This window comes from Saccopteryx bilineata, chromosome 4 (assembly GCF_036850765.1).
Source record: "Saccopteryx bilineata isolate mSacBil1 chromosome 4, mSacBil1_pri_phased_curated, whole genome shotgun sequence".
NCBI lineage: Eukaryota > Metazoa > Chordata > Mammalia > Chiroptera > Emballonuridae > Saccopteryx > Saccopteryx bilineata.
The window spans coordinates 172,550,766-172,567,409 of NC_089493.1; the positions used below are offsets into that span (position 1 = coordinate 172,550,766).

The 16,644-nt window shown below is 47.8% G+C and overlaps 1 protein-coding gene and 1 non-coding gene across 3 annotated transcripts in view; one reads left to right on the top strand and one right to left on the bottom strand.

Moving 5' to 3' along the window:
• Nucleotides 1–105, top strand: LOC136337017 (U6 spliceosomal RNA). Its single transcript, XR_010731738.1, has one exon. It is a non-coding gene; the product is annotated as a U6 spliceosomal RNA (small nuclear RNA).
• Nucleotides 106–895: 790 nt separating this feature from the next.
• DPYSL3 (dihydropyrimidinase like 3) overlaps nucleotides 896–16,644 on the bottom strand; it is a 108,889-nt gene continuing 93,140 nt past the window's right edge. For both annotated transcript variants that reach the window (XM_066272904.1, XM_066272905.1), the window contains exons 7-14: nucleotides 16,441–16,509; nucleotides 11,087–11,207; nucleotides 9,396–9,552; nucleotides 8,607–8,748; nucleotides 7,266–7,436; nucleotides 6,777–6,956; nucleotides 5,648–5,810; nucleotides 896–4,188 (exon numbers count right to left, since the gene is read on the bottom strand). In XM_066272904.1, coding sequence (XP_066129001.1) covers nucleotides 4,100–4,188; nucleotides 5,648–5,810; nucleotides 6,777–6,956; nucleotides 7,266–7,436; nucleotides 8,607–8,748; nucleotides 9,396–9,552; nucleotides 11,087–11,207; nucleotides 16,441–16,509 — 1,092 coding nt within the window. In that variant the 3' untranslated portion in view covers nucleotides 896–4,099. The remainder of the gene's footprint in view (nucleotides 4,189–5,647; nucleotides 5,811–6,776; nucleotides 6,957–7,265; nucleotides 7,437–8,606; nucleotides 8,749–9,395; nucleotides 9,553–11,086; nucleotides 11,208–16,440; nucleotides 16,510–16,644) is intronic.

Here is a 16,644-nt window from a genome sequence, read left to right on the forward strand (position 1 = left end):
GAAACATCTGGCAGCACATACACTGAAACTGGGACACTACGGAGAAGATTAGCATGGCCCCTGCACAAGGATGGCGCGCAAATTCGTGAAGCGCTCTGTATCAAAAAGAAAAGAAACAACATTCTAGATCCAGCTTTGCTTGAATCTACCCAAATCTATTCCTGTACTTTTCAGTTATACCCTTTAAAATTGTTTTTTGTTTGCATATACTAACACTTGCAATGAAAAATGCCCTACATAAGTTGTAATTCGATTCAGCAGTTGTTTCCCCAAAAGGCTTTAGTGTAACAGGTTGTGTGGACTATTAGAAGTAGTTAAAAATCGTTTGAAAACTTTGAACAAATTTTGAAAGACATAGGATTTCTCAGAGCTTTGAAAGGGATGATACGGACATTAAATCTCTCGAAGGGGTAGACAGTAAACAATCCTTCTCAACACTCCTGAGATTCCTTGGGGCCAATCTGTGCAAGAAGATACTTAGGAACTTGCTTGGTCTGAGTTTTCTCAAAGTCTAGGCTTTTATGAAGAAGCAATGCTTTAAGGGGATGACAGAAACAAAACCAGAAAACAAACAAAAACCCCCAACCTTTCAGGATCTGTTCTGGACTCAGGTTTATGCCCAAAGGCAATGCTTTTCACACTAACACTGAATTTGATGATCTATAGAGAAAAAAAAATGTAGTCATTCCCCAAAGTTTCAATAACGGTCATCAACCCTGTAGCCAAGCAAAAGCTCAACCTCTCTCAACTGGAAAGACAGGAACTCCCCAAATTTTCTCCAGATCATTCTTTTCATCAGTCCCCCCCCCCCACTAACCATTCCAGTTTTACATCCAATTGTAATACTTTAGGTAAGATGGCATGTCACACACAGAGAAAGACTGAACAACATCTGTGATTTTAGAGTTATTTTAATAACCAGGTTTACATTAACAGTCACTTGATGAACTTTTTTTTTTTTTTTTTTTTTTTAAATCTCAGCTAAACTCAAAACACAGTTTTCTTCACGGTTCAAACCAAACAGCTCTTCCCATTCCAGAGCTGCCTCACAGCTACCACAGATCACAGGGAGATTACTGTCTGTCCATAGTCACCAGACACAGAACGGAACACCCACACACCACTTTCCAAAGAGGGAGCGCACGATGAATGCTGGCTGCCCGGGACAGCCCGTGTATATATCTGGGACTCCAGCTAGACTTTTCCAGGGGGGACGGCCTGGGACACTTGTAGGATTGGTCACCCTGTGAGGAAGGGCTTCTCAGGGTGAGTAGAACTCCAGGCTTAGGACTGAGGCCTTCGGAGCAGAGTATGACTCTCTGGGGTGCAGTCACGAAGAGAAAAAGCCAGAGGATGAGTGACTGGACTTCGAAGGAGACCCATTTTGGGGATGAGAACAACCCTGCCATTTTTAGAAAGCTTGGAAGAAGTAATCTCCGTGGGGTAATTGATTCAGTAGTTCCACAAATACCTTCTCAACTACCCAAGACTGTGGCCCTTCCAGACAGAACTCTCTCAATGATTGCCACGTGGGGGACAATGTGAGAAGGTTGGGGGTAAGGGAGGAGGTGGGGCATCCTTAGAGGGGGGCCAGGCCCAGACATGAGACAGTAAAAGGAAGCTTGGGAGGAAGACAGTAGATCCAGCAAGCCCTCCCACAGCGGGACGAGGTGCCAGTGAAGTCTGAGAGGGCCCTGACTCATTGGCATGGTGTCTCCCTAAACCCTGTGCACAGGGCCCTGTGATGTGCCTTATGGAACAGGACACATTTGAATATAAATGTTAAAAGGAACCAGAAATCAAAGTAAAAAAAAAAAAAAATAGTGGCAGCGTTCTTGGAATTCTCAGGAGTTTCTATGCTTGGAAAATCACTAATAGTCAGTGAAGAAAGGGGGGCCTTTGTGTCAGATCATGTCACCCCACATCAAGGCATGAAGGGGCTGGTCCTACAGCATGGAAAGAAAGCTTGTGTAAAATAATATAAAGTTCTGGTCGAATGTTTATTCAGAAGTCCCAAGTGAAACCAACTGGGCCATGGAAGATTTATTTTCATAGCACAGAGAGGTCACAAAGGGATGTGCTAGACCCCGGAGCTGGTAACAACAGCAGATGGGACAGAAGTGGACACACCCACTAGAGCTATTTACGAGTCTTTTCCTCCATCTGGTGGTTGTGGCTGGTACTGCAACATATCCTAAATATCAGCCCAGCCAATGAGGTATATAGACTATGCTTCTAATATAAGCTTCCTGTCCCCCATCTTTGAGTTATAAACCAAGAGCTTCATCCTCCCCTTTCCTTAAGTTTCCTTAAAATAAAGGAACCATGAAAAAAGCCTTACAAGTAGCAGGACCCCTTCTTTTGAAAGGAAATCATCCTTTTCATGATTAGAACAGAAATTAGCTTTGCTAGGGGAAACCCTATTCCTTGGCTAGTTCCATATGCCTCTCCGGACACATCTTCTCTTTCCTTTGGCCTTCACCATAAAACCTGAAGTTAGAGATAATGGCTCTTCCTAAGCACCTCGAAGGCGTTTGAGGCCTGCTCTTCTCAGGCTATGAGCTCCAGCAGCCAATCCCTCAGCACAGAAGTCTGCTTCCAAATTAAGGACGTTTCCTCCGTGTATATGGGCCTTTCAGTTCTACAGATCCTCATCTGGCTCACAGAACTTGTTCCGAAATTGAGCTTGGGGGTGTGAGGGGCCGACGGGGAGTGGACACTCAGCTCTCACAGATGAGTGAGTGCAAACCCTCCTTGCTAATGTCCCTTATCTTGCGTGCCACACCTGGAAGGCCACATGCCACTGCCACCACCTTGGGAGACTCTGGTACCAAAACAAAGCCTCCCCAAAGGATGTGCTAACAGAAGGGGAAACAGGTGCCTTAGGATTGAAAGCTAGAACCACGACCACAGAACGTGCCCTCGCTGCTCCAGACTGGCCTTCCCACACCCCTGCCTGACTCCCGGATAAGCTGAGATGACCTATTATTCGTAGTAAAAGTTAAGGAATGCCTAAGAAAACCCATTTTCAATAACAACAACAAAAATGCTGTTCAGTCAAGGCTGTGCCTGCATCTCAGGAGATCAGAGAATCAAACACTCACCACAGGCCAGACAAGCCCTTTCTTTGCTCGGGATGCCAGAGGCGGCTGCCCTCCTCGGCTTGCAAAGACCAAAGAGGGCAAAGAGGGAGGCAATCTCCAATCTCGTGTTTAGAGGCGGGTGCTATTTAAGTGTGGCCGCCCCACCCCTAGGGCCTGTGCTGTGCTCCCAGCTGTTGCCTTTTCAGAGCACCAGAGAGGCAGGTAGAGCAAGACAGGAGAACCGTCCTTTCTCCTCCCTTCCTCCTTCCCAGCCAGGAAAAGAGAAGTGGCAAGCAATGCTGAGAAAGAGGCCCACCCAAACGCAGGCATGGCCAAGCGGGGTGGGATGCTTGATTGACACTTGGGTGTTTTCATAAAATGTTCAAAGAAATAAAATCTATGAAGAGATGACATAACCAAGTCCAGAACCTGAAGCCCATCTGCCTGCCTTCTCTGCAGACACCAGGGGACCATGATGAAATGACGGTGCCCCAGGGGCCATCTTCCACGGAAATAATTGTACTTCATTAACACAATACACAAGACCCCTAATGCTCTCCCCCACCCCCTCCCCTGTATGCACCCTACCCCAGCCCTCTGAGCCCTCCGCTTTGCTCTGGGCTCCCGCCACCCACTCACCCCAAATAACTGTGTCCCTTTTTGTTCATCTTCCTGACATTCAGCTTTGTCTGTCCCCTTGTCTTATACTGCAGCACTACACACGCTCCCAACACTATATAGCAGACGCTTTACCTTAGTGGCCTGTCTGATTGCATGCATGGTAATGGGGCAGGGGGGGTCAACCAAATCAAGGCTAGGCATAAACAGAAAACAAAGCAACATTCGTAAAGCTAGGCAAGCGAGCGTAACATTGGAGAAACATAAGGCTTGAGGCTTATCGATTCTTTAGATCGTAACTGTTTGGATTCGCTTTCCTTCTTAAATATTGGTGTACCATTTTGGCTTCCAAAAAAAATCTCTTCTTTCTTCCGCCCATCTCTCTGGGGAGGGCTTGCTTAACTAAGGGATGTGATGTTAGAACGGCCTCCAGGGGGCGCCACGATGCGCTTGCTGGCGGAGCGGACCCCTTCATCCACTTGGGTGCCTGCAGTTGGCAACCAATGGCCAGGGAGAAAAAGGGCGGGGGAATGAGAAGAAAGAAATTGGATTAATTTTAAGAGTGTTAAGATATTATGTGCCTTCCAGGCCTCATCTCCCAAGAAACTTCCATTCTAGTGTGTCATGTATTCCAGATTTTTCATACCCACCCTCCTGAAAAAATCACCATCTGTCAGGAAAAGCCAGGTTCATGTCTAGATTTCATCCAACCTCCCTGACCCTCTGCATCGTAACAATGATAGTAAAAAGAACAACGGGAATGTTATAAAAAAAATAGCTGCTTACATTCCTGTGACAAGTAATGTTTGAAGTGATGAGTGGTTATCTCACTCATCCCCCTGTGCTTTCAGAGAAGTACTGCTATCCCGTGCAAAGAGGAGGCGACTGAGGCTGCAAGGGGCTGGGTAACCTGCCCAAGGTCCCAGTGTGGAGGGGTGGGGGTGACGGCCAGGCCCCTGCAGCCCCGGCGCACAAGGAAACATCAGTGGCCATCTCTGTGTTCAGAAGGAGCCATGGGGAGGAGGCAGGGAGCAACAGAACATGGCAAAAAACACTGACAAAAATTTCTGCAAAGAGCGTATCACCTGGCCATGTCGCCTCAAACCTTTTAGGCTTGTCTTTTTCTCCCCTCCCTTACCTGTCTTCCTTATCTCTTCTCCTCCCCATGGTCCTGTGGATCCCATTCCTTACCCCTCTTCCTGCCCCCATGGTATTCTCCTTACACATCTGTCTCTTCTTGTTATCTTACTTCCTTCCCATTTAACTTGTTCATAGAGATGCAAATTGACATCTATTTTTCCCCCCTAATTGAAGACTACTGGTTATGGAGCATAACTGTTTCATATATATATATATATATATATATATATATATATTAACAGGCATATATGTATATATATATAATATTAACAGGCAGTTCTTAAAGAATAGATAAGATTCACGATGTGGCTATCCCACGGTACCTGTTCCATCACCGGTAGCTGCTGCTAGCTTGGTTATTATTACAGGGAAGGGAAGACGGTGATAAAAATCCTAGGCTGAAAGAAGCTATTGCAATTTGAGCATAAAAATAATCTGAGTTCTCTTTTCACCTGGGCAAAGAAGGAAACTCAACCCGTTGCCCAGCTCTCTCAGTCTAATATCGAAAATCGCTAGAAATTCATAACGGAAACGATCCTGCCCCCGCCCTCACCACATGTGGGCTCTGAGCAGGACTGGCCACCATTGAAGCCTCATCTGTAACCTGAGTGCGCTTTATCTTGTTTTCTCAGCAGGACCTTTTATTTTTGATTTGGCAAACCAACCTTTTTGCCCAGTAACCGGCTCCCTACCAGGTGGTCTGGGCTAGCTCTCAGGATCACCCATTAACTTGGGGCCCTGAAGCCCACTACCCCCTTCTTTCCTCCCTTCCTCACTAATGGTCACCATCAGCTCGTCTGACTCACCCGACAGGCTAAATCCCGACTGATGGAGGTTCCTCACGGGCGGGTTCGGCCGAGTGGGGGAGCCCCGGGTGGAGCCCGCGGGCGTACCCCCCTTGGGCGTGGTGGTCAGGTCAAACACCGGCCCATCATACATGCCCCTGGGGACCGCGTGCAGGTCTGCCATCTACGACAGAGAAGGCATATCACCATTATCCCTGTCACAATTAAGGGTCTGTTCTAGGTAGCACAAACATATCAATGAATTAAATGTGGGGAGTGGGAGCCAGAAAATGATAATTAAGAAAGAGAATGTTATGCTAGAGTGCTGGTGAGGGAGATGGGTGATCTTTGATCTTAAGGATCCAAGGAGCTTGTTATGGGACTCGGGTGGAGGGAGGGAGGAGACCTGGAGATGCCGAGGGGTGGTGTTCACGACAGCGAGAGGAAACAGGTGGTGGAAACATCACAGGATGGAAAACCACCTGCACGGCCAGAGCAGAGCAGGTGGGAAGGGTAGCAGTGTGAGACAGGTCGTGAGAGCTGGCGGGATGAGGGCCCATGGGAGCCCCACCCTCACGCTCCTAGCACAGATCAGGGGCAGGCCGCACCATGAGCATCCTGTGGTCTGACCCACTGGCCTCTGGCTGGAGCTGTGAACTTGCCCCGGGACTGTGGAGCCAGCCAGCACCATTGCCTGAGTTATGTTCTGTGCCAGAGGCTGGGGCCTGTGGACCCAGGAAACATGGCGCCTCCCCCAAAGCTCACAGTCTAGTAGACAAACACTGAAAGACCCTGCAGGCAGGGGTACTGGGGCCCACACCCTCTGTCCCTTACAGGGGAGGCGTGCTGCCAGGAGCCTGACAGTACAGGGTGGCCCATCTGTCCGTCATAGAGCCTCTTCTTTAGCCAGTGACTCGGGTGCAGGCAGCGGCCAAATGGGGAAAATAATTATAAAGAAAACCAACACAACTTTCTTCGACCAAAAAAGTTTTTGAAACCCCTTGTTATGTACATTAAATCTGTGTGACTATCCTTTGCAAGATATCGTTGCTGTGAATTTCTTTGGTGGGGTCTGGAGCACACAGCCCCCTCCTGTTCCGTGGTTGCTAAGCCCCCATCACCTGACCCCACGGGATCCAGGCCTTCTTACCTTCCTCCGGGCTTTGATCCGCTTGTAGACGTGATCAGAGGAGGGGCTGCAGGGGATGAAGCGGCCGGCCCCCTGGGTCACGTGCAGGTTGCCATCCTCCAGCATGATCTTGCCCTGGCAGATGACCACCAGGGGAGCCCCGCGCAGCTCCATCCCTTCGAAGATGTTGTACTCTGCAGCCTGGAGGCGGAGGGGAGGGGCAGAGCCACGGGCATGCGCATGGGAAGGGGAGACAGAATTCTGGTTCTCTGTGTGCCTGGGATGCTGCTGTCAGTGTCGCGATGACTGACTCTCCAGGTAAGCCAGGAGAAGCGTACAGGCATCCACACGGTTTCAGTGGGCAGAGCGAGGAAGACACGCGTTCCCCAAGCACAGGCTGGAATTCCTAGCCTAACTACGCCGGTGCCCACATACAGACATGTCTCCTGAGCGAGCTCCTTGTCCGCATTCCCCACCCTGTGCCCACGCCCGCCGCCTGCCCAGCCTCACCGACTGGTGGTTCTTGGCAGAGACAATCTTCACAGCATCTGGGTCCCAGATCACAAGGTCGCTGTCAGAACCCACAGATATTCTTCCCTTGCGGGGGTACAGGTTGAAGATCTTTGCAGCATTTGTGCTTGTCACGGCCACAAACTGGTTTTCATCCATTTTCCCGGTGGCCTATGGAAATGCGATCTTTATTTCTTTAATTGTCAACGCAGGGCTTCTAAGCTAGGAGCAGGATGAACTCAAAGGCCCCAAAATACAACCAGGGACCTCTGAGGTTATAAGCACAGACCCCACCCAGCAAGCTTTAAAATCAGCTTGGATGTCATGATCACCCAGGCAAAATGACTAAATAAATGGCTTAAGGAGGAAGTTACTGCCCTGGCGGGGTAGCTCAGTGGTTAGAGCATTGACCCTACACCAAGGTTGCAGGTTCAATCCCTGGTCAGGGCACATACAAGAAGCAAACAGTGAACATATAAATAAGTGGAACAACAAAGCAATGTCTTTCTCTCTCTCTCTCTTTCAAAATAACAAATAAAACAAATTTTTTAAAAAGGAGGGAAGTTATTGCTCCTAAAGTATGCACTTTCCTTTTTGGTTACATGTATACATTTAGTTGCTTTAACCCCTTCTAATTCCAAAAAGGATTACAGAAAGTTCACAATAAAAACAAATGTGATGATGAGCCCATTTTTAAAATATGTATTTGTATTCATATGGAAGAACCTCACCCAAATGATAACAATAATTATCCCTGGGGTGTGGAATTTATGAGTAATTTTTGTGTGTGCTTTTTGGTGTTTCCAACTGTTCTTTATCGAGAATGTACCATGTTGGTAATAAAAATACATATATGATATATTATTTATAACAATTCCAGATAGTGCCAAGATAAATGTGTATATATATCTATAAATATATAACAAAATTAACAAAAAAGACAAAAATATTTATCCCTTCCCTCTTCTCAAAACAAAAAGCCTAGGTAAGGAAAGAAGAGTTTAGTTTAAAATCTACCTTTGAGCTTCCTGGTAGCCAAGAAGGAAAGGAAAACTTGGTGGATTACACTGCATAGCCAAATGAGGCATTAGAGCATACACATTCTATCTGGCTCTGAAATGAGTGTCTAGGGTTTTTAAAATAGAACAGAAGGACATGATCAACTGAAGGTAATCACTAATTTTACTGTATTCTTTGGAAGAACCTTCATTTACATGACTTTTTTTCCCCCTAACTTCTGTGATGTTAACAAGAAAAATAAAACCAGGCCCCTTTGCCAGAACAGAGTGACAGACAATCACTCATACAGCTTGGCCACCCTCTCATGATCTTGATCCTTACCACAGCCTTGTCCCAGATGACAGACATCCGCTCCTCCACCCCATTGGTGCCCTCAGGAATGGCCGTGAAGTTGTCCTTCCCGATCGCTTTCTGGGCAGTGCTGAAGGTGCAGTGGGCACTGCCAGAGAGCTGCAGGTCCCCACTGGCGAGGGGGAAAAACTCCATGTGAACGGGAGATGTGGCTAGGGACGCCTTGGGGGCCCAGACTTGAGTCTGAAATTTTTCCTCTACCCCTTGCCAACTATGTGAACTTGGGTGCATTTCTCTCCCTCTCTGGGGCTTGGCTACCCCATCTGGAAAATGAGGGGGTGGGATTAGGTCACCTCTTGTGTAACAAAACAGAAGGGACCCAAATGAGCGATGGGACTGATCCACAGAAAAGAGCAGCAAACGAGTACTCTTTAAGTTTGGTTAGATGGTCATCGTGACCAGTTGTTCAAAATTCAGCAAATAATTCAGTCCCTGCCACTCATCTGCTTAACATGTAAAAAGGTTATGAAAGTCCCTCACTCATAAAGTTGTCATGAGGAACAATGACATCATGCGTGTGGTCTCACCCTAGTCCTTGGCACACAATACACATTAACTGCTATTCCCATTATTAACGTGATGATTGTAGTATTTTTAAGAACACAATGAGAAGAGCCTGATGTCTGTGCTCCAGATTGCAGGGGAATTCTCATCACAGCAGACCCAAGTCTAGGCTGATGGATGGGCCGCTCCAGTCCTCATCCCACCGGCCCCAGGATGTTTCCACGCAATGCCAGCTGCTTGTCATTCTGCACCCACCTGGCCAGCAAGGAGTTGATGTAGTCAGGAGTGGTCGGGTCAGGACTCAGAGGCGGGGATGTCACAAATGCAGCTGCCTTGGCCCAGTTCTTGCTCCAGTAATGGGTTCCATCTGTGCCGAGGCTGGCAGTGATGGGCTCACCAAAGACCACATTTCCTGCACGGGGTGGGAAACAGGCAGAGTTTGCAGGGGGTACTGCTGCCCTGGCCGGGTTAGATAATCGCAGGCCCTTAGCTTTCTTTTCCTTCTTTCCTTTTTCCTTTTTCTGCCTTCCTCCAAGAATGGGTAAGGGACATGGGGCTGCTTTCCTGGTTCTGGCCCGATGAGTCAGACCCATGGCACGTTAGACACTGAAAGGCTAAGAGAGAAAACAGCAGACTCCCTGTGAGCAGGGGAAGGCAGGAGGTGCCCTGGAATCTGCCAGCTAGAAAGCTTGTCTAGACAATTAGGATGACTCCCCTCCCACAAGGAAAGGGCCCCCTTTGCTAGAAGGCCAGGCAGCTAAAGACTCAGCCATCAGAGTCAGCTGGGACTAATTTTAGACACCCCATTATTCCCATCTGGAGTTTTACAGACCAGTTCTGAGTGTGGTAGATGCATTACTCCACTACCAGAACAGCCACCTCACACAGTGGTCACAATCACATAACCGGGCCTGGTAAATCCTCTCTCCCAGCCAAACACAGAGCCCTTGCCCCCAGTTTCTCAACACACTATTCACAGTGAGCCCATGAGTCTTCTGTTACAAGAATAAAACTCAGAAAAGAAAGCTTTGAAATGAGAGTCAACTTGAGCTCAGCACAGGTGAGCCAAGGTAGCCCAAGTTAACAGCCAAGGAGGAAAGCGGCCAGAGGCAGTGGGGACAGAGCCCTGGGTCAGAAAGGCCATGCCCCTGGACATGCTTTGGAGACCCTTTCCTAAAAGAACTTCTGTTAACTTGTGTGGCTCAGGGGGTGGGCCCCTGCCCCTGCCCCGGCATCCTGCCCTCAGCCCCAGCCAATCAATTCTATGTCACCAGAGCACATACTTGTTTGGGAAAGAGCCCATAACCCTAGCCAAGGCCATCACAGTCATCCTGGGGACTTGCACCTGAGCTATTGGAAAAGATGTCCCCTACCTCCTCCTCATGCTCCCATCAAGCATGGAGGACAATAGGTGCCTCTTGGCATTTATCCCTGTCACTGTTTGTACTAAAAATAAGGACACCAGACCCAAGGAAAGAATAAAAGGGACGGAACTCTGATCCCATTGTTTAGACCCCTCAATCTGGCCACGCCTCAAAACCATCAACCAATAATTTACTTTCATTTAAGTCCACTTGAGTTGGATCTTTGACTTCTGCACCCAATACAATCTGGACTAATATGTCTGTTTATAAAGCTCAGATAATGTGAACTGACAATAGGTCAAAGGGAGAAAGAAAGATGAACCAAATCTCCAAAGAACTGTCAAGCTGGGTCATCACAGGAAAACTACTAACTGTTCCTGAGCCTGTTTACCCAGCTGCCAAGCGGATTAATCCCGAGAGCCCGTGATCCATGGGGACACAGAAATCATCAAGTGGGTTGCCATGGATGGGCCCCCCAGAGAGTGAGACCATGAGCGAAACAGGCCCCGTGCACACAGGCTATCCAGGGAGGACAGGAGTCGAGGTGCGTCGGAGCCCTGAGATCCCAGGACCGCATGTCACCTTTTTTCCGGGCTTGTGAGATGAGGTCAGCCGCACTCTTGCTCATGACCTTCGTGACATAGAGAGGGCAGTTGGTTTGGCTGGCAATGGTGATGGCACGGAACACAGCCTCAGCTTCCAGCTGCAAAAGAAAAAAGTCCCCAAGAGTCAATAGAAACAGCAGCCCCTCAAAGCCACCATTCCCCTGCCTCTGCCCACCGAGAACGCAAGGCAGAGGTTTAAAAACCTAGAGGATCGGAAGCTGGACGCACTGGACCTGAATCTCAGAGACAGCGCTTTCTGGCTGTGCCACTTCCCTGGGCTATGCAGTGCCTCGCCTGTGGAGTGGAGATCAGGAGAGGACAGCTCAGGGTGGCGTGTGACATCAGTGCCTGGCACAGGGCACACACTGCGTCAGCGCAGCTAGAGTCTGTCCGTAGCCTCTCCCCTCCCTGCAATCATCACAAAGGCTACAGGTGAGGGAAGCCTTTGCTCCCCATGCTTCCCAGGGCAGATTCTCTGACAAAACACAATCCCAACCCCAATGTGTGTGAAATAACCAGTCCGGACAAGGCAGCATCGTGTTTCTTCTAATCCTTTCCTACAGCAACAGGTGGTCAGTGATGGGCTCATTCCAGCAGACACGTCTTATACTAACAATTCCCAGACTTCTCCGCACAAAGACTTCTTCTGTTATCAATCTCCTCCACCCTATCCATGGTTTCAAAGATGCTAACCATCCAGGTTGCATCTATTAAGTTAGACGTAGTAAGTTTTCCCTTATTTTGCTAACAAAGCAGGTCTGAGAACTTGGGCTTTCTTCTTCTTTTTTTTTTTACTTTTCTGAAGTTGGAAATGGGGAGGTAGTCAGACAGATTCCCGCATGTGCCCGATCAGGATCCACCGGGCATGCCCACCAGGGGGCGATGCTCTGCCCATCTGGGGCATTGCTCTGTTGCAACTGGAGCCATTCTAGTGCCTGAGGCAGAGGCCATGAAGTCATCCTCAGTGCCCGGGCCAACTTTGCTCCAATGGAGCCTTGGCTGCAGGAGGGGAAGAGAGAGACAGAGAGGAAGGAGAGGGGGAGGGGTGGAGAAGCAGATGGGTGCTTCTCCTGTGTGCCCCAGCTGGGAATCAAACCCAGGACTCCTGCACACCAGGCCGATGCTCTACCACTGAGCCAACTGGCCAGGGCCAGAACTTGGGCTTTCTTAAATGGCCTGGGTCTAAGGTCTGGTTTTGCCATTCAGAAGCTGGGTGACCTCAGGTACCTCACACAACCTCCTAAAGCCTCAGTGTCCCTTGTCCATAAAGTGGGGATAATAATAGGACCTGACACATGGCTGTTTTGAGGATTAAAAAAGTTCACCTGTGCAAATCAATTAGCTCACTCCCGGGACAAGGCCCGTGTTCCCTAAAGGGTGCTGGTCTTGCTGATGACAGCTCCTGACAGTGTGGCAAACCTGTGTTACTACCCAAAGTTACTACCCAAGTTAGTCCAATTCATCCCAAAGCAGAGACACTGTCATTTTTCCATTCCATCAGCAACACTTCCTTTTTGGATCAATCTGACATTCTGGTTAGCCTATGCAGCCCAACCCTCTAAAAAAGACCAAAAATAGCTTGCAGAAGCCCAATGCAAACCAGTTCCTGCCCTTGGTGAGTGTGGCTCAGCAAACAGGCCCTAAGAGCTTGGCTGGTCCAGCTGGCGTCCCCCAGACCCCACGTGGATGAGACCTGGGAGGCCCCTGACCACGGAGACATGCAGCCACCTTGCTAGAGTCCCCAGACTCCTGGAGTGGGGTCTCTGGGAGTCAGGCTCAGCTCTCTGAACAGCATCAATAGTACCTGGGTGTGCTCCAACCTGACGCGGGGCTGGCTTCTCCTACGCCCCACCCCCCCTTCACACCGAGCTGACCACTCCAGCCCAGCAGTGACCGCCACCCAAGCCCCTTTGATCTCATGCCCTCACAGCACAGCAGGTTTTTCAGCACCTTGACAACAAGACTATCTTTGGAAGGTTACATCACTCCCCAACTTCACCCAAAAGGGCTTCTAGGGTTGTCGGGATCGGCAGCCGAGAGAGGCTTTCTACTAAAAAGGAGACGGGAACAGGGAGGAGGGGGGTGTGGGGGGTTGAACAAACAAACCAAAGAACAAAAATAGACTTTGCTCAGAAATCCCCTGGCTGCTGCTGAAGGATCTATCTCGCCAGCACATCTCAACAGTGACCGACGTTTAAGGAAAGTGTCACAAGCAGAGTTGATCACCCCGGCCTGCTCACACTGTGCAAACATCTTTCCAGTCCTTCAGACACAATGGCCAGTGCTAACCTCGCTGATCATCAGCTTCTGAACGCACGAGGACACCGCCACCCAGGGCAGCAGCAAGGACAGCTGTGACAACGCAGTCAGCACCGTACCGGGTATAAGCAAGGGCTCCACACAGGGACTGGCATTAAAGACACAGACTCCCACGGGAATGCTGTGACTGCAATCCCATCACCACAATTTTGTTTATATTGAGGGGTATAATTAACATACAACACGATAGGAGTTTCAGGTGGGCAACAATTCGATGTTTTTACGTATTGTGAAATGATCACCAAAATAAGTCTTAACATCGTGGCACACAGTTACAAAATGTATTCTTGTGATGAGAACTTTCAAGATCTACTTTCTTAGCAACTTTCAAATATTTAAAATATGCAATAGAGTATTATTAACTGTAGTCTCTATATGGTACATTATAGCCCCATGACTTATTTATAAATACTTTGCACCTGAAGGGTTGTACCTTTTGACTATCTTGATCTAATTTCCTAACCCCTGACCTCTGGCGACCACCAATCTGTTCTTTGTAACTATGATCTTCGTGGTGGGGTTTTTTTGGGGGGGTGGATTTTTGTTTGTTTCTTAGATTCCACACGTAAGTAATATCCTGTGGTATTTGTTGTTCTCCATCTGACTTACCATATTTCCCCATGTATAAGATGCACCTTTTTTTAAAAAAAAATTTGGGGTCTAAAACCTGGGTGCATCTTATTCAGTGGTTGTGGCATTTCAAATGCCATAGATGGAACTGAGGACCAGGCAATATATGAAGACAGTGATTTGTCATCAGACACAGATGAGGACAAGCTAATGGATGGGAGTTTTGACAGTGATGAGGAGTTGGATGAATTTTATGATGAATAAAACTTGAGTTCAATAACTTTATGTAACACATATTTTTTTCAAATTTTGGGCCCCAAAATTAAGGTCCATCTTATACATGGGAGTGTCTTATACATGGGGAAATACAGTATTTCACATAGCATAACACCCTCAAAGTGCATCCATGTTATCATAAATGGCAGAATTTCATTCTCTTTTATGGCTGAATAATATCCTGTGTGTGTGTGTGTGTGTGTGTGTGTGTGCATGCATGCACAAGTATATCATATTTTCTTCATCTATTCATCCATCGATAGACACACTGTTCCCATGGTTTGACTGTTGAAATAATGCTACAATAAACATGGGACTGCAGATATCATTTCAAATTAGTGTTTTTATTTTCTTCAAATAAATGTCCAGAAGAGAAATTGCTGATGGTTCTATTCTGGTTTTTATTATTATTATTATTATTATTATATTATTATTATTATTATTGATTTTAGAGAGAGGACAGGAGAGAGAGACAGGAACATGATCCATTTCTTTATGTGCCCTGACTGGGGATTGAACTGGCAACCTTTGTGCATCAGGACGATGCTCTAACCAACTGAGTTATCCAGCAAGGGCTGACGGTTCTATGGTTCTATTCTTAAATATTTTGAGAAACCACCTTACTGTTGTCCACAGGGGCTGCACCAATTTACATTTCCAACAGACAAAGTTATACATTATTTCAACTGGTAGCAAAAATATCATCAGACAAAGGAGTTTCTGGGGTACTGATGGCGTTTTTCCAACTGAGTGCGGCTTATATAAGTGTATTCAGTTTATGAAAATTCATTGCACCCTTATAAAAGGAACACTTTCTCTGTGTGTGTTACTATTTAATTTTTTACAAGATTTTAACAGAGATGGGCAACGGAAATGCAATCATTTCCGGTTCTGACCCTTCTTCTACATGTTGTGGAGTGTGGAGCTTGGAATCACAGAACAGGTGCACTGTTCACTTCGCCAACATGGAGAACTTTGAACTTGTTCCAGGCGCCAGACCAAGGCTAGTCCCCGGAAGCCAATATGCGCTCAACCACATGGGCAGCCAGTTCCCAGCTGTGCCCTGTGCCGGTACCTGAGGTTGCTGACATCCCAGAGACATGGAATCAACCCATACTTACTTCTCCTTTGCTTTCCAGCTGCTAAGCACAGTCACAGATCACCATTCATTTTACATGTGAGAAACTTCTATACCTACATGCAGTTGTCCCCTTACACAAATCAACAGACATATTGCCTATTAAAACCCATTCAGCCTCCTAACCAGATAGCCAATATTTTGCAGGACTCAAAATACAATATGGAAGAAGGAAATGAGAAGAAATGTCTCTGAAATTCATATTTTAAAAAGGAGTTAGATATTTACCACTCCTACTGAATAACTATGGAGTCCCCTCTGACTGATGCTATCTTTTTTTTTTTTTTTGTATTTTTCTGAAGCTGGAAACGAGAAGGCAGTCAGACAGACTCCCGCATGCACCCGACTGGGATCCACCAGGCATGCCCACCAGGGGGGGCGATGCTCTGCCCATCTGGGGCGTCATTCTGCCACAATCAGAGCCATTCTAGCGCCTGAGGCAGAGGCCACAGAGCCATCCTCAGCGCCCAGGCAAACTTTGCTCCAGTGGAGCCTTGGCTGCGGGAGGGGAAGAGAGAGAGAGAGAGGAAGGAGAGGGGGAGGGGTGGAGAAGCAGATGGGTGCTTCTCCTGTGTGCCCTAGCCGGGAATCGAACCCGGGACTCCCGCACGCCAGGCTGATGCTCTACCACTGAGCCAACCGGCCAGGGCCACTGATGCTATCTTTAGAGAGATTGGGGGTCCGCCATAAGCATCCCTTTCTAATTTTCTCAGGGGCCCTTGAGCTGGGTCAGTCAAAGTGGTCTTTGGAAGAAATGTTCCAATCCTGCTGTCTGGTATTCATAGAGCCCCACCACCTTCCACCATGTTTGTTCATACACTGTGTGTGCATTTGCCTGGGGGAGGCAGTCGGAACACCAACAATGCAAATGTGAAATGACTGACAGGCCATCGGAGTAGCTGCTGGGATTGGAATTGGGATGATGGAGTCTCTCAGAAGATGCTGGTAAAAAAGAAAGCCCCCACAGCCGCTGCCTCTCTCTCTCTCCCTCCTCCCTACCTCACCCACTACCCCTCCCTGCAACTTACCTCCTCTGGTCTGCTCAGCACGTGGCCTTCTGGGCCAGTTATCCCCATTTCCAACATCCGGGATTGTTCCTAGAATGAGAAAAAAAAATACAGAACAGTTTTTATGTTTTTATGAAACTTATGACATACCTAGTCAAGCTTTATTTCAAAGCCTGAAAGCACTCAGGCCAACCAAAAATGGCTCTACTGCAATTTCTTATGACA